The sequence below is a fragment of the Patagioenas fasciata genome, chromosome 10 (assembly GCF_037038585.1).
Source record: "Patagioenas fasciata isolate bPatFas1 chromosome 10, bPatFas1.hap1, whole genome shotgun sequence".
Classification (NCBI taxonomy): Eukaryota; Metazoa; Chordata; class Aves; order Columbiformes; family Columbidae; genus Patagioenas; species Patagioenas fasciata.
Window position 1 is genome coordinate 16,936,843 of NC_092529.1, and position 18,540 is coordinate 16,955,382.

General features: G+C 40.3%; 1 protein-coding gene across 3 annotated transcripts in view; it reads left to right on the forward strand.

The window, feature by feature from the left end:
* Positions 1-18,540, forward strand: part of MDFIC2 (MyoD family inhibitor domain containing 2) — a 47,360-nt gene that overhangs the window by 22,047 nt on the left and 6,773 nt on the right. For all 3 annotated transcript variants that reach the window (XM_071813236.1, XM_065845990.2, XM_071813237.1), the window contains exon 3: positions 5,166-5,204. In XM_071813236.1, coding sequence (XP_071669337.1) covers positions 5,166-5,204 — 39 coding nt within the window. The remainder of the gene's footprint in view (positions 1-5,165; positions 5,205-18,540) is intronic.

The following is an 18,540-nucleotide window of genomic DNA, read 5'->3' on the forward strand; positions in this document are numbered from 1 at the left end:
ACTTGTGTTTGCTTTATATTTTAAATCCCATGCAGCTATTCTGGCACAAAAATAAAGCTCTCCTTCAACAAGGCTTTTCTGTATGTACATGCATACATGTATACACAGACTTTCAGTATAACTACAATTTTATTCATAAGAGTGCATAATGATTCAGGCTGTGATTGTTAATAAAAATGCATTTCTAACCATCAAATTTGAGTCTATTATTCTAAGTTAATTGCATTTGCCCTAAAGAGACTTGCGACTGGCTGTCAGCCTATTTGTGTCAGTTCCATTTTATTCATCAGTCAATCTTGTCTCCTCTTTTTTCACATCCCGTATATTGATCAAATAGATTTGTTAGCATGCCTCCGCAGCTTTAAAAAAGTTTGTTATTTGTCAGGTTTATTTGATTACTATATTAGTTTATGTGTTATATTAATTGTTATTTCAATAGAAAATAAATGCCCTTTGATAGTCCCACGAGATTCCCATTAAATACAATCCATACAACATGTTAGTGGATGGAGTGAATGTGGTAAGAAAATAAACACATTAAACCTATTTTAAAAGGTGTTGTTAATCTGCAGATGTGTTGTACTTGATCCAAAAGACAAGAATAGAAATAAGTACAGTGTGAAACAATTTTGATAAACATCAGTGCCGTATCATTGCATATTATGCTATGTATAAAATACCTTAAGAAAAAGATGTGTGATATAAAATAAACTGAGGTCATATCTGGAAGAGTGGGTTTTGTGGTTAAGTGTGAAATGGAATGATATTATATATGGCTTTAGACACTAAAAATTAGGCTAGAGAGGCTGTAAGCAAAGGCAGGTGGAAATGCTGTGTTACATGGAGTAAATGTTTTCATAGAGAAGGAAAAACAGCTTTTAGGAAGGTATTTATTAAAGCAAAAGTTAAGCTTCTGAGCAGATAGCTTCTTCCTCTGTAAAGATATGATACGCCTTTTAGGGAAATAGGGTTTAGCTAGATTAAAAAAAAATAAAAGAGCATTCTGTGCACATTAGTCACTCAGCTTTGGTAATGACTTCATGAGAACACAATTTCACCTCAGTCTTCTCAAAGGGAAAGGCGATGAACGAGTTTTTTCCATACAAATGTCTCAGAAACCTGCCTCTGATACCTTCATTATCAGCAAGACTACATAAGCCTGGCTCCTTGCTTAACATTGAATCTGGGATCTCCCCAGCTGGTACCTGAGCTTACACAGTGTCAGAAAGAAGTACTGTGGGAAATCAGCAATAATGTGATTATCCTCTCATTAAAAAGACAATATGAGAAGTCCATGTATGTCTTAAGATAGACATTAAAGACACAGAAACGTTGATTCAATAACAACTTCATGAAACAAAGTCTTGTGTTTTACCTGTACATTGACCAACCTTATCACTTACTGAAACAGAAATTTGAAATTACCAAAGTTTTCCAAATTTCTTCTGAAAAGCTAAGTTCTTCCATTTCTTTGGCCAGGATTAGTCTTTGTACTATCTAACTTTAGCCATCTAGAATTTTGGTTTCTGGTCTGGGTAATTATCTATATTTTGTTTACAGCCAGCTGCAGGGGGTGGTGTGAGAATAGGGACAAAACAAGTCTTCCAAAGAGCAGTTTCTTCCTGGGTTAAACTATTCTGCCAAGACAGGATGACTTACCAGCAGGACACGCTTGTCCCTTCCATTATTGTAGTTTAGGCCAGACTGAACATCACCCTAAGGGGGACCCATCTCATTATAGCAGAAGCAATTTTAAATGCCTGTATCTCCCTGTGGACATTTTGAATGTCCAACTCCTAGATTATCATTTTTCATCTGGAACCTCCTTAACAGTATTTCATACCAAACAACCATGCTAAAGCTTCAGATGCCCTAAAGTTAAGCTCAAATTTGCAATTGTCCTAGAGCAGTTAGCAACACTCCTGCAGTTCAGAAGCACACGGCGTGAACTGTTCAAGCTAAACTGTTATGACCCGCTAGTATGGAATATAAACAGGAACAGATGAGAAGAATACAGCCTCAACATTTGAGACAACAAAGAGCAAAATGATTGCTACATAAAAGACATTTCAAAGACCTCCCAGAAAAGTAGGCATAAAAATCCCCAATAAAAAGGCTCAGCAAGGAAACTGTCACACCCCCTAATCCTCAGCAGACTTTAACAAGATGTTTGCATGAGCCAGAGATTGTCTCCTTCCCCAGAAGACAAAAGGCACAGAAAACAATATTGTCTAGCATAGGATTAGGAGGCAAGAGACAGATAAAAAGGATTCCTTAACCTTACGATTAGAAACCTCAACTCTCCAGCCAAAAGGATAATCAGAAACAGACTGTAAACCTGTGTCACAATAATTGCTGCATCTTTCTTTACTCTTTGAAAACTGATATATTTTCTGAAGATTTTTTGTAATTTATTGCCACCCCAAGAAAGATTTTCATGACCACTTAACTACAACTCCTGCTACCAAACCACTATTCAGCACACATGGCAGTAGCCTTTTAGTCAGTTCTTTGTATTTCCACCATCTCCAACCAAGCCAAAATCAGATCACTAGTGCTCATACCAACCTTCCAGTAAATTGTACAACTAAAAGCAAAATTATATATAATGCACTAGTCTAACAAATTATCAGCTTACTGTGCCCTAAACCAGACACATATACAGATTCTTCATGCCAAATCTGGCATAAGCATGTGCTCTGATTAAAAAGGAAAAGTTGTTATAACGAGCATCTTTAGCTTTATGTGGTATTACTAATGCCTTTAAACAGAAGGAAGGGTACTGGCAAGAGCAGAAAACAGACTTGAAGGAGGAGGAAACCTACAAACTGCAAAGAAATACAGTTTCCAAAGTTTGACCCTCCTGCTGTAGCTAACTAGTGACCAGAAGCTATAACAGTTTGCAGAAGTTTGCTGCATAAAAATTTAAGACTTTCTGAAACTAAACAAGGCAACCACAAGACATCGACATTGGTACTTACAGAGCGTAGATTCATTTATAAACATGACTTCAGCACCCAAACAACCACATACAATTAAAAATTATACATATCTCCACTTTGTAAGGGATTATTTGAGACACAAGAATTAAATGGTTAGTGCAAGTGCTCACTAAGGGACAGCCAGGATTTAAGCAGTCACCACCTCCAATGGGCAGCTGATGATTCTAGCCTGTTCTGGTCTTTCTGGTACCATCAGGAAAGGAAAATTCAAGTGATTTCTCTTTTCTTCAGGTGCAGCACACTTACAAACTATCAGTCTGTGCTCTTGTGATATTACTGTCTACTGGACCTTAAATTTCCTGCCTTAAGCTGGAGTTAGGTGGCCTTGTTCTGTACAAGCTAGACACTACCTCAGAGCTGCTTCATGCACTGTGGCAGATGAAATAATCCCTCTTTAAGTAAACCACTTGAAAGCACTTAGGAAGAGGTTGGCAGAGATGCAACCTTAAACATTGTCATTTGTTATGGGAGAATGTAAACAAACCACACTTCCCAGAAGAATCATGGCTTGAAATAAACACATGGAGAAAGGTATGTGTTTCTGTTCTCTTTTTAGTAAGGCTTGGCTTACAGGTACTTGTAGAAGAAAAGGGAGGAAAGTTATCTACAGGTTTCTAAGTAAACTTTCTGGACCTCAGTCCAGATGAGAGCAAGAAAACCACAATACACATCCCCAAAGCATGTAGCTAGCAGCATATAAGGTAGAGCAACACAGGATGAGAATCACTCCATCTACATGGTGGTATAAGCGAATTATTCTCTTCTCAGCCACACCATGCCTCATGGATTCCAGGTCTTGCTTGTGGCTAATTGTCAGAGACTCACGAGCTTTTGCCTATAATCACATTTGTCACTACGCCATGAGCAGCTTTGCTGGGTGTCCTGCTGATAGGCCAGCTGTGCTTGAATCAGAAGCCTGGAAATAGGACCATGGCACCTTGTCTGTTGTCTCAAGATCATCTACAGATCATATTTTCCTCATTTTATAAGCAACCTTCTGCTTGCCACTATTACAAGCACAAGTTCAGATTTACAGGGTAGGCTGGTATTTTGCACAATTAACATTCAGATGCAGATTTATCAAAAAAAATGCAGAACATTATTTCTTTGAGTGACCCCCATATGACACAAAATCCAACACCCAGCGGGATCACAATTCCACTCAAGTGTTCAGGCATTTAGATGAGGTCTATGCCTTCACCTCCAAGCAGAGGAGAAATTCAAAGTGCTACAAACACCATGAAGTTTTCTGCTTTACCATCATTATTGATTTTGAGATACTCAGATATCATAGTTGTGAAAGGCATTGCAAAGCCCTAATATAGCTAAAAGAGTAAGCAGCATTCCCATGCTGAAAAAAAGAAAAATAAAGACAGGTGAGCTAAACTTGAACCCCTTTCATATAATAATTTATAATAATTTATTCTGCTAGCTTCGAAACTGAAAGTCCAGCATCTTCATATGTACCATTGATAGGAACAGGGATGTGATGAAGCACAGAGTGATGAGGTTTGTATTCAGGTTCACTACCGGTGTTTTCCTCAGTTGCAATTATTTTAATGAAGATTTTGCCTAATTAAGATTCCAACAATTTGGCATAGGAAGCAGACACAACACCTGATATAGTATGCTCTGAAGACAAACATTTCCATTAACATTAATTTGGTCCCTTATGGATCAAAGCAGAGACATTTCACTGATCAGGTGCATGAAGAAAACTCATCCATAATCCAACAAAAAAACACAGCAAAAAACCCATAACTTTACTCACTCAGAAACTCAGAGATGAACACCGCATTAGTGAGTCAGGATCCTTGAGCAGTCTCTGCTTCTCTGGATAAGACAAGGTGTGCTGACCATATGAAAACTGGCTGTGTCCCCTGGGGAAAAAAAAATAATAACCACTGAGGGGCCAGACAATGGATCCTTAAGGGGAAGAGGTATCTCCCAGCTTCTGTTAAAAGCAATTTTTTTCATACTTGTGAAGTCAATTAGGGAGCTAAGTCTCCAGCAGTACCCTGACTTTTCTCTTGCCTCTGATAGCAATACAGTTTTCAGCGGTTTACAAGCCCCTGGTGCCTGAGTGGGATAACAAAGCCACTTCACCAACTGAGGAGCTTTTCCTGCTTAGTGAAGCATTTCTCTCCCATTCTTGTTTTCCAGAACTGGACAGCCCCATCCTACAACCCCTTGGAGACTCAGGTAAGTCCTCCACCTTCTCAGTTCCTTCTCCCCACCGTGCACAGGGCACAGCACCATATCTTTAAGACTATTGAAGTGGCCCCTTTCCTGCAAAAAAAAAATTAGCTCAATTATTCTAATTCCATGGGGATGCAAGCAACAATTTTGCATTAATACTGACTCATCATCTGTTTCAAATTTCAGCCCATCTTTAAAATGAGACTATTATTTATACTAATGATGTAAAGAAGCATTTTAAGGTTTACTCAAACAGTAGAACAAGCACAGAAGCTCTGCACAAGGGGGCTAAGCTTACAAGCTTTTTAGTATGAAGATAACAAGCTCTTAACCTCATAATCATTTTCTTATGAAAACTGAGCAAGAACCTCAAAAGGGTCAGCTTATGAGCCACACAAAAAGCTGCTTGTTTTAACTTGCAGGATCTCAGTAAATTACTTTGGGACAAGGAAACCCCCAAACTTACACATACCCACTGTACAAGGACTGCTAATTCTGCAACACACCTGGAGAAGAACCATGATGTTACTCTCTTTCTCTTACCTTTATTTATCTGCTAAAGAAGGAGGAAGGCACATGGCCCCCTCCTTTACTGATTGCCAATGTTTTCCTGACTGAGGATTGTTAAACAAATTGGTACCATCTGAAATCATTTGGAAAGAGGGGATGTGTCAATTTATCTGCTTCCTACTCAGCTACTGCAGAAGTGGGTAGTGCTTATCTGCTCCCTTTACTTTTGATTATGACCTTTAATCGGAGAGTCCCAGCTGGAACCAAACTGAGAGACCTCTCAGATTTGACAGGGGCCCTCACCAGTCCTAACCATGACCATTAATTGGGGTGTCTTTGCTTAGAGGGTGAGCACACCAGACTGTGCAGCATCACCAGGCTGGGCTCTTCCAGTAACAATGAGCTGGCTGTGTTAGAGACTGTATCATCTACAACAAGTTGAGAAAGCACTATGCCCCCATTACAACCTTTTTTAATGGGGCATCCAAGACCCTATTGTTGCAAGCAAAAAGCCTGCACCCAACCCCTCTGTATTTGTATGTATTGCAGACACACATGATGCAAACTTTATCTGCTACTTAGAGGACATTGCTGGGGCTTTGGTAGGCAAGGTCAAGACAACGTTAGTCTACTGTCATAAAGCATGAGGAGGTAAATCATTCTGTGCAACTCAGAAGTCATTCAAATGGTACTTTTGGCTTCCCCCCCACCCCCCCGCTTTTGTTCTGTCAGTCTGAAGAGAACAGCTCGTGTGATGTAATTTAGAACGGAGCTTTTTTAAAGCTTTCACTCAGGAAAAGCTTAGGGAGCTCTGGGGGTATAGCTTAGCTCTGAGAAATAGAAAGAAAGCAAGTTTGCATTGACAGCTTGATCCCAGAGAGAGGTGGCTGCCTGCTTGTCTAACAGGTCCTCTGGGTCTGGATGAGGCAGAGACAGAGGAGCAGTCATATTAAGTGAACGTGTGCTGCCAATGTTAAAGGAACAATTACCATTATTCTGCATAGTTCACTGTTTGCTACTGCTATTTCCTTCAATAAAACCTCTTTTCACTTGCCAATTGGAGCTTGTCATGTAACAATATTTCTTATGCACAATACACATACTAAAATGCCCCTGTGTTTTTAATACATTTATAGTTGTTAACAATAGCGGTATAGTGACAGAAAAAATGTACTTGCTTTGAATACAGAACAGATTGAAAAAAGAACAAACCAGAGGCCCTGCTCTGAAGGATTAATGGGGGTTAGATTTTGCCTAATCTCTATGTTAAAACAGTGACACCTCTTCCATTTCATTGACACCCACTTTTTCCTCTCAGACCTCCTTGCTCAGAAGGGGTTGTACACCTGAGCCCAGAGCAAAAAGCCCCCATGAATGTTTTGATGTGAGAAGGTGTTGAGGGGAGAGTTGAAATCTCACCTGTCCCCATGCCCAGGCAGCCCCGAGGGGGATGGATGACGGGTACTGTTCCTGGGGCTTTGATGAGCTCAATGCACTGAAGGTCACCCAACCAACCCTTTGGTACTTGTGCATGGTCCACAGATGGGTGGGAGCATGCTGACCTACCATCTAGCAACACCTGAAACCTCCGGTGTTCACTGCTCACATCGGAGACCAGCAAAACTCCTGGGGAGTGCGGTTCCTTGCAAAGCAGGACAAACAGCTGGCATTGGAGAGAGGCTGGCATTTCACCAAGGTTGCAGGAACTCTGCAGCTCTCCTCTGAAAGCTCATACAACGAACACATTGTGCTAGCACTGCACTTGCCAACATTACAAAGCCAGATGGAAATGACCACAGTAAAGGTGCCACGGTGAGAAGAAATTATGTGTTTGTGCTTGTGAGCATGCTGAACCTAATATTTCATGCACCCAAATGAACAAGGAGCTGTTTTGAAACTTTTGTAGCACAGTCATGAAGGGAACTTTCTTCTGTCGTAAGATTCTTGTTTTCTAAGAAAACTATTTTGTTCTGAACAAGTTCATATACACAGGAAAAGACATCTTGAGTGTTCCTGGACTCTCCTACACTATCCAGGAATAGTGATAGACTGTGAGTTTAAACACATCCTTCCACTACACAGCAAGAGAAGTGTATTTAATACTGTGAGCAGAACAGTTACCATGTTTGTCTTTGCCAGAGCTGACAAGACTACACTGTTCTAAAACTACTTATTACATAATTAAGAAGCAGTGGATGTCACCTGTGTGCCCTCAGAATAGATGTTCTGCTTCTCTGGTGTCCCCTAGGATTTTTTTGTGTGTGAAAAGATGTATAGTATGTCTGTTTCAGATATTGCTAATTGCTTTATCTACAACTTTTTCTGAGGAAAAGAGCAACGAAATCCAGGGAAGGCTACCATATTGCAGGTTGTTTTGGAGCCTGATCTGTTGAGCTCCTCGAAATTCTTTTCATTGACATCTGTTGATACTGGATCAGGCCCTTGTAGAGCTAATCAAGTGCTTTTCCAGCACAGTCCAGCAAAAGATGCTCTGCAGAACTTGGGAGCTGCTCAGGTGGTGGTAAGATTCATAATGTTTACTAGAGTGGACAAGTCCAGCTCCCAGTGGTTTTCTAGTACAGTATGCAGATGAGAGAGGGAAAAAATAGAAGTGTTTGCTAGGAAAGTCTCTAGAAGATGTTAGATTCTCACAGATTACCACTCATTGTTGGATTCAAATCAAAGAAAAGCTTTTACAATTTATTAGCAGACATGGGGTTTTGTAGCCATATATTATCACATGACAGATTACAGTGAGTAGAGCTTTAAGGACCTTCTATAAGAAAAGCTGCATCTTCTGTGATTTGCAACTCTGACTTCATTTAAGCTGTTTGAATTTATTTGTTTTAAGAATATATGTGGTTTTGATGGTGTTTCCCCCCATCAAATCAAAATATTGACTGCCTCAGAGCTCCTCTGGCATTAATGTTGTGCAAGGATATCTTTGTGACCATAACGGTGTGTAATACCTGCTTTGGGAATAAACTTTTGGAACATAACTTCAGTGTCATTCAGAAAGTAGCACAGTTGCCAAAGACCTTGAGACATGAAAGGAAGACACTGTGCTATCTTTTATTGGGAAGTTTACAAATTCTGCCTAGAAACCCCTCTGATGTTTTTACTTTTCAATAGATACTGCTTACCAAAAATAAAATTGAGAATTTAAGGGCTTTCCAAATTTAATGACACAGAGTTTTACGTGGAAAAAAAAATTGGTTGTAATAAACTCAGTATTTTCTGTTTTACATTACCAATAAATTTCCCAAACTAAATAGAGAGGATATAAGCATGTCCATGGGTGAGACTTACCTTTGGTTACTGTGCCAGCATATTAAACAAAGCCCTGTCACTTCTGGTTGCTCTCTTCTGCTTAGGATTTTGTTTCTGAAACTTGATCATATTGGCAGACAGTCTTAACCTCATTGATGGAGTGAGTAATTAACCATGAGAGGAAGGAAGACTGAATTATTGCAGTAGTGCTGTTGAGGCAGGGACTATAATAATAATAGTAATCATCATCATCATCATGTTTGTTTTTTCTTTGACTTGAAAACAACATGGTCAATTCAGATAAGACAATGGATGAAAATCTCCAGCTTCACACTCTGCAGTGAGGAATAAAGAGAATTGTGAGAACTGGAGATTTTGAGTTATCCCTGCAAATACACCAAGCAGCTGTCCATGAACAGTGGGAAAGGCCCTATGATGACAAGGGTGACCTACTGACATAAAAAAAAAAAAAAGGAAAGAAAGAAAGAAAGAAAGAAAAAAAAAGATGCTTAGTCCTCCTCTTGGAGAGGGAAAGTCAGGGCTGTGTGTTTTCATTTTGCTTCAGTTCAGTTTGAGATTTACTTGCTCTGTTTAATTATCCCTTTTAGCAAAATGTCAGGAGAGTGCAGCCTTGAAACAGAAATAAAGAAACAAAAGAATATGAAAAGAAGACTTTATTTTTCTTTATAAAAAATGTTAGGGCTGTTTGATATGATAGAGCCACCAAACCACCTAAAAGAACAAAAATTTCAATCTGGGGCTTAAATTCGACTTCAGAAATAGCCACTCCTTCACAGAGACTCCCAAAGAGGATGATCTCTTTCAAGAGCTGCTGGAGTAACCACAGGGTGCCAGAATGTGCTGATCATAAACTGGAGAAAATTAATTCAAAACAGGCAAAAGAAAAAAATAATACCTGTCAGCAAGCAGTATGTGAAATGTCAGGAGATCCTGCTGCTCTCTGGACTAACCCCAATTACTATCATGGATTTGTTTCATGGAGGCCATTTCATACCATCACAACAGCCAGGACATAAATACAAACCGAAATAAAAACTTGGTAGGAAACAAAACAGTGGCTGAAGGAGAATTTGAAAGATCCAATCTAGAAACAAACCCTGGGGGCTCCAGCATGGTTCTGCCGGAGGATGCACAACTGTATTCTGCACCCTGGCCCATGGGTTTCAGTGATTGCTTTGCCTGTTGATGAACTGAGGTTATGTTTCTGCTGCAGTTTAGACTTGACACCAAAGCTGTGAAGTTCCTGTGCAAATGCAGTGATTTATCTTGACGCTTGTCAGCCAAGTGCTCCTGGAGATCTGGTGCCACATTCTGACACAGAGCGATGGAGAGTGCAGGTCTGTGGGCAGACACCTGTAAACCATCCGGTGAACGTGCTAGAAAAGCAGTTGTGAATTTTGCTGCTGTGTTCATTGAGAGCATGAATTATGTCCAGTGTTTAATGTGGATCATGATGTCTCATGCAATAGAGACATTTGAATTAGCACATAAAAACCTTTTCATAAAGTGTTTGGTACCCCTTCTTGCAAAGTCTGTTACAACTCCAAAGTGTAAGTGAGCGATATAAAAAAATCACACTGATCCCTTCAATTCTTTTTTAAGCATCCTTAAATCCATTTTTTCCACTGCTGTACATCTTACTTTTTATAGTTAAAAGTAATTTTAAAGCAAAAATGAACATAAACAATATACACTGACTCTTGACACTCCATTGCTTTTTTAAACGAGAATAATAAAAATTTGCAAATGAACAAAAGAGTGGGAGGAAGATATCTGATTTACAATGTTTTTGAGATAAAGAACACTGTAAAAAAAGATCAATGTGAATAATAAAGCATTGTTAACTGAGTCATGACATTTCTATTCTCAGTGAAGATTTGAACAGTAGAGCTCTGCAAATGAGCACCTTGTGCCATTTTCAAAGTGGGAGGAAGACATATAATTATAATTTTTAAAGTGAAGAGAATTTTAAAAAATCTCTGTGAAAAAGTTTATTGAAAAACATATCGACATATCAATATGACATAAATTACTTTAATTTTATTAAACTAGGAGGGGGGAAAACCTCTTTTTGAAGACTGGCTGCAGAAATCATTCCTTGAAAAGAATTTTCTTTATTAAAAACTCTTTTGCTAAGATGAAACAGCACCGAATGTCAGCACTACCTTATATTTATTCTGTAACTCTTCCAACAGCTGAGATCCATAAAAGAAACATATTTTCAAAACAGTTTTAACCTCCATTGTCTTGATCATTCATATTAACATTTTTCATGTCATCTATTGAAATCCCTTAAAGAAACCTTTTATTCAGTCAAAATTAATGAAGCCATTTTCTTAAACAGCCTCCAAAAAGTAAAAAGGACTTAATGTTGTGCATTTTATTTGACATACGTTTTCTGCCATTTCACTTATTTGTGTGATGAGAGCAAAACTTCATATTTATGCTATCAAATCTGCAGAGAAAAGTGATTTTGAGGGAGAAGAAAACTAACTCTGCTCTTGCTGTGTGTGCAATTTAAATCCACAGTGAAAATACAGCATTGATCAAGTTACTCCAATTGAGTCATTTAGTGCTTTGGCATTCCTGAAGTCAAGGCCCAGCTGTGAAATCATAGTTGGGGCCAAACTTTGCTGTTAGGTGAGTGCACATGGCTCCCATTTTCTTCAAAGGGAATGACACACATGGCCAATATTTAACTTTCACCTCTTCCATTCTTCAGCTAGTAAACCCAGAACCAATGGACTACATGCAGGCAATTTAATAGAATTAAGAATATAATCAAGATTTTCCAGGACTTGCCAGTGATTCGGGTTATATAATTCAATACACCTCAAAGTGCAGATGCTCAGCATATTCTGAAAATCAGGCCATCTCAGATGTCTTACTTTAAGCAGGTAAAACCGTAAATCACTTTGATTATTTTGGCCATTGGATCCTAACAAACAGGGTGTAGGACTCCTCTTCGAAATCATGAGCTCCAGTTTCTGGGTTGGCTGGATGCCTGGGAGACTTGCCACATCCCAACCCATTTTAGGCACCATCTTTGCATTCATTTCTCCCCTGTGATTACCTATGGGCCTTGAAGACAGTGCAGATACCCTCTTGCAGCAGCTGGCCACTCAAAAAAAAAAAATCGAGTTTCTGATTCTGCAGACTCCCTGGAATGGAATGGACTACTGGGATGGCCCACAAGACTTAAGGCATAGGTGCCACAGAGAGAAAAAAGGATGCATCACAAAGCAAAATCTAGATGCCCCATGGTCTATGCAGATTTTCATTTCAACTCAAGGTCAAGTGGAAAACTTTCCTACCATCCTTGCTGATTCTCCTCTTCGCTTTCCCCCAACTCCATCTGTTCCTCACCCATCTCCTTCATTCCGCACTCGCCTCCCTCTTCTTCCTGTGTCCATCTGTTCCCTCCTTCCTCAACGCAAGTTGGGCAAGGGAAGTAAATTCAGTCATTCACTGAACAGATTTCAAGATGAACCCCCCCCTTTCAGTTCTAACTTCATTCATCATGGTAAAAATTATAATGAATAGAAATGTTGAAGGTGAAAATTTATTAGGGATTGTGTTGCTTTCTTATATCAAAAGCAGTTAAAGCTGCATATAAACATTGGCTTCATTCATTTTTTAAAAAATATATGGTATAATTAGTGAGAAATATTAGTGGAAGTGCTTGCTATGCAGTCCATCACCACATGCCTGTCAGAGTTTAGGATCCAGGCCAAATTTTTTTGCCAGTCCTGTGATAGATTTATAATAAGCCTATAGAAGGCTTTACAGTCAGCTGGGTCACTAATTCATGAAGTTAAAATGTGTGCAATGAGGTCAAAAATTCACTATTGATAAAATATCCCCTTCAGGGATCGCACCATTAACTTTGTTACTGCAACAGCAAAAAAAAAGTAAACCCAAAGCTCCCGTGAATTACCAGTCCATCATCATAAATCAGAGGAGAAGCACTTGCACAGGTTCATGATGTCACATGAAGTCCAAAATATATTTATGGCCTTGTGTACTATTTCCTGTTTCCATATGACAAAAATAAACAGTCTCTAAATCCCCCATATCCTTACACCTGAGCTCAGCAAAACGTAATGGGCACAAAACTATGAAAACACCCATGATATATGAGTCTTGAGCAGGTTGCTTTCAGTTGACCGTGACACCCATTCTCCCTCTGGCCTCTCCTACCTGGATGAGAGCAGTTCCCCTGGAGTTTTTTTCATCTGCTGCACTCACTGTAAGGACAGTCCCACACTCCCACCTCCTACTTTTCCTCCCTGACCCTAGGAGAGAGAAGGGAGATTTAAGCCTCCAAGTCCACTGCAGGGAATGGATGGCAGCTCAGTACCCACATGGGGACCTGGGCTTGCCACCACAAGTACCTTGGGCATCTTGTCCATAAAGAAGGCTGAGTCATAAAAGTTGGAGTTTGGGGGTGCAATTCCCTCTCTCCTTCTTTGCTAATGGTTTGGGAACCTCATCTAAGGTTTCTGTGGTGTTTGGACATGGATGATGCCCCACATTTCATCACAGACCTCCCTGCTCCCAAGTTTTCTGCACCTACCTGAGACAGGAACTTCAGTGTTTGCCAGTGATCCTCTTCCCAGAAGAAACTTTCTCTCTTTGCAAATTTTTCTGGTGGCTTCCTTTCCAGAAATGAGACAGGGAGTAACAGAAACTGTGCACCATCCCATGTAACCTCCCCTTGCAAGGTATCACCCTTGTTTCTATTTGCCCCCAAAGCAACAACTCCTGAAGACAATTACTGTCACCAGGTGGTTGGGGGATATACATGCGCCAAGCCACATTTATTTACAGTGTCCCTCTGCAAGATTGTTTCATTTTTTCTACCAAGACAGCTGCACCAGCTCCCTGCACCTCCCGGCGCTTCCCAAGGTGACGCTGAGCAGTGAGGAACGTTCGGGTAAGCTGCTGGCCCCATACATGTGTCCCACCATGTGGAGTTAGCCCTGGCATCCACTCCCATTGCTGATGGCAAATGAATTATGTCCTTTAGACTGGCAAGAGATAGTATTCTGTTTTTCTTTTTACTTTTTCTTTTTTCTTTTTCATTTTTGAAACATGGCCATCGAAACCTGGGGTTTGGGTATAGCATGAATCTTTTCAAACTAAGCGAGTTCATTTCAAGCCTTTATACTTGGAAGTCATCATCCTTCAGTTCTGATGTAGCTCTGCCTGCTTCATCGCAGGACTGAATGGACGTGGCACACAGCCCTTTCAGTGATGAGTACGTGATATATTAAATAGACAGGGAGTGACAGCAGTGCATGGGATAATGAATGGCAGGACTATCAGCCAGGAGTTCCTTTGGTTCTCTCACTGCACTGATACACAAAGATGCCTCACGGTGAAATTAAAAAGTTACACATCCTAAACTGCTAGAGGTTTCCACACAGTTCACCATTAACCCTATGGACTCTTTGCCACAGGGGTCTGAGGCAAAGGGCCACTGCCAGGATGGATTTGGAACAAATGCCACCAGTGAGTAGAGCCACAGGCTCCCTTGTCCGTCGCTTGTAGGATGTGTATGAGCCCTACATAGGGTGATAGATCATTCTGCTTCTCTTTCAGTAGCAACTCCCCCTAATCAGTTGCTCCAAAGAGCTCTTTGTCATTACCCATTTTGCTGCAGCCCCCATACAGCAGAACAGAGTATCTCTTAACTCCCCTGTCCCTTGCCAAAAGCAGACTTAGGGTCCTTATATGCCATTATATAAAAGCTAATTTCAAAGCATGGTAGGAAACTTCAACCTCCCATTCTCCAAGGCTGCAAGACCCTGGCTTGTGCCTAAGCCAATGAAGAGAAAAAGAGGTCAGGGAACCTACTGTAAATTTTGGTCTCGATATTGCTGCTCCTTGCTATTATCCAGAGGGATCTGAGGCTGGCATCAGTGGAAAGTAAGTGATTTACTTTGTGCTTTCTTGCATTAAAACACTATAGCTAGCCTCCTGAATCACCTAACTTTAAAAAGACTAGGAATTTCATGTCATTATTGAGACTACCTCTATCTTTAATACCAACATAGGTGAACGATCCCAGTCTTCCACTGCAACAGCCAAGGCAAGCCCCACCTTGCCCGTGTGAGGAAGAAAGTTGCTTCTTCATGGTACTGTTTAAAAACGGCACATTGTGGGAGTTTACCTTTGCCTAACAGTCTAACACTAATCTGAGCTTCCTTCATCATGATACACTTACTATTTTCCCTTTTAATTTACTTCAGTGGATGATTTCTACATATTAAAAACATAGACATTTGCAAATATCTGAAGCTGAATGCAGGCTCTCGAAAGACTAACAAAGTTGACACTCCTGCCCTTCTCTAGTTGTATTTTATTTTTACCTTCTCGTTTAACACTAGTCGTAAATAATATCATTTGTACATAATATATTTTTAAAGCCTATTTGGGTCCACTTATTTGTTCCAAGCTCTCACCCTACTACTGTTCCATGCAGCAACAAACTATAAAGGAAAAAAGAAGTGCTAACCACTTTTTTTTTTTAATGCTGGTCTAGCATAATCTTTATTATATTTCTTTAGACACTTTGTGCAAACATTAAATTGATAAAAAGCATAATGTAGATAGACCCACAGCTGAACTGAAGGTAATTGCATTAAAATGAAATGGAGACCTATAATTGTACACTGCTTTAGCCTCCATCACACTGTTTTGTGGAAGCAAGGATCTCACTTGTCATAGCAAGTTGCTTGTTACAGTGATTGCATGAAGACTTGATCTAGCTGTACAAGACAAGTATAACATTACTTAAAGGGAGCTTTTCAAACTAAGAGTCTGACACTAAAATGTACTGTATTTTCAAAGATGTAGTATGCTTTAACAAACAGAAGAGTCCTTGAATGACAGCTTTTGTTACCCTTTTGTTTAATGGTGCTGTATTGAAAAATTCAGGTTATGTCTATGCCTTCCTATTTCTGGTTTTGATTTCTCTTCAACAGCACTTCAAGAATAAAAATTGACTCAAAGCATGAATAGGAAAAGTCGGTGGATACAGTAAATGTTAGTCTGGCATTTACTGATTACTTCTGTCTGATTTTTTTTAGTTGTGTTTACTGAATGCCTAAATGCATTCTGTGGGCCATTGTATTGTTGCAGAAATGGGGAACTCAACAGACATATTGAGATTTAAAATATATCCAGTTTAGACTTTTGCACCTATTTTGAAAGTAGAAAATGATAGAAATATCATTCTTGCCTAGACCTTTCAGTCTGATCCATGTGTATTCAACTGCTCAGCCTGTGTGTAGCTCTCAACCTAGACAAACAAGATCCATTTGTAATATTGGCACCTGAATAACCATAAACAAATTATCACAGATGGGTAAAATCAGATGTGCTTTGCCCAGGATGCTGGTTTCTCATGACCAAGTGTACAACCTGCAGTCAAGCACTACTGTGCTTTGTACTGCTGGTTCACATCTGAAGGAGCCACCACATCTCCTGTTCCTCCCAAGTCTTGCCTGTGGCTTGTCTTCCTCCTAACACTCACAGAACCTGACAGTTATAGGTTTCTGAAACTCCTTTCTGTGCTTACTGCTGTCTTACCGTCTCCTTCCTTCCACTTTTCTCTATGCCACTGCTCTCTCCCTGCCTAAGGCCAACCTGTAAAGTCTTCAGGACAGGGAAAATCCTCACTCCCTTCATGGTAGACTTTTTCATTATTACAAGCTCAGAAATCAAGCCAGTAGATCTGACAACACACATTTTTAAAGCAGTGATTTAAAGTTGAAATGAAGATGAAATGTTGAAAGGTTTAGAGGGGAAGCTGTATGAGGAGCGGCTAAAGTCACTTGGTTTGTTCAGCTTGGAGAAGAGGAGACGAAGAGGACACCTCATCTCAGTCTACAGTTTCCTCACAACAGGAGAAGCAGGAGCAGGCACCAAACTCCTCTCTTTAGTGACCAATGACAGAACCTGAGGGAATGGCAGGAAGATGTGCCAGGGGAGGTTCAGGTTGGACATTAGGAAAAGGTTCTTCACCCAGAGGGTGCTGGAGCACTGGAACAGGCCCCCAGGGAGGTGTCACGGCCCCAAGCCTGACAGTGTTCAAGAAGAGACTGGACAACGCCCTCAGATACGTGGTGTGAATTTTGAGGTTGTCATATGCAGGAACAGAAGTTGGACTCAATAATCCTTGTGGGTCCTTTCCAAGTCAAGACACTCTATGATTCTACGATAGCTTAGTATTTCTTCTTGTCCTCTCCCAAGGTTTTACTCTGGTAACCTCTACCCCGCTTTTCTGCTTCTACATTTTTTATCACATGAAACTGTTATAAAACAGCATGAAATCTGACTTTGAGTAAAAATTTAAATTAATTGCTCACTCGGTAAGTAAACAGAGTCATAGAAATCATAGAAAAGTTAAGCTTAGAAGGGACTTAAAGAAGTCGCCTTTGCCACAAATTCAGGTTAATCCTGAAGTAAGAGCTGGTTGCTGGGGTCTGTGCCCAGCTAAGTTCTTCACACCTCCCCAGCCTCACCAGGGGCCACCTTGGTGCTTTAGACCTTCCATGATGAAGAATATGTCCAATATGCAATGCCAGTTGATCTTGTTGCAGCTTGTGACGATGGCTTCATATCCTTTCACCTCTGTGTACTTCGAGGAGGAGCTGCGGGTCTGGCTTCTCCATTACCCTGGTTATGAAGTGGAAAACAGGATCTAGCACTGTTCTTTGCCTTCTCTTCTCCAGGCCAACCCAGCCTAGCTCCTTCAGCCTCTCTTTATATATCAGATGCTCCAGATCCCTTGCCACCTTCATGGTCTTCACTGGTACTAGTGAGACCTCAAATTCTTGCTTTCTCTGACTTCAAGCCAAACAGTCCCAGTGGTCTTTCACTTACCTTGCAATTCACCCATCCCATTCACATTTCTTCCTTTTGGTTGCAAGGTTACTATGGGACAAAACTTCAGTCTCATCAAGGTTTCACTCTCTATCAACCTTTTCTTGGCTTTTCTTGAATATATGTCAAGGGTCAAAGGCACCTGAAAAACAAGAGATATGCAAGTATCTCTTCTGGCTCCTTGCAGCGGAGCACAGACTAAATACTTTAAAGCACTGACTGTTCCTCTCAGAAAGTAATGTTTGCAAAACTGAGGTGTTTGTAAAGATTGATTTTCTGTATATAGCTCAAGAGCAAGCATATCACAAGATTTAAGTAAGATAAAAAGTGAGACTGTGCTTGATGTGAGGTGCAGGAGTTAATCAGCTGTAGATAAGAACTGATGAGGTTTTATCATCCCAGCCACAGAGTGAATGACTGTCTTTCTTGGCCTCTTGATCACTTCGGAGAGTAAGTGAAACTATATATCAACCCATGTTTATCTGTGCCTGAGAAGTTCTTTGAGAATAAATTGAGCTCAGAACTCTTCTTAACCTTTCCCGTAGTTGGGGCCTAAAATTAAGCTCGCTCTCTGGTTTTTGAGCTGCCTCTCTGGCACGCTGACAGCATGTGAAGTATCCCATCTTCTAGTTGACTTCCAGGCCAA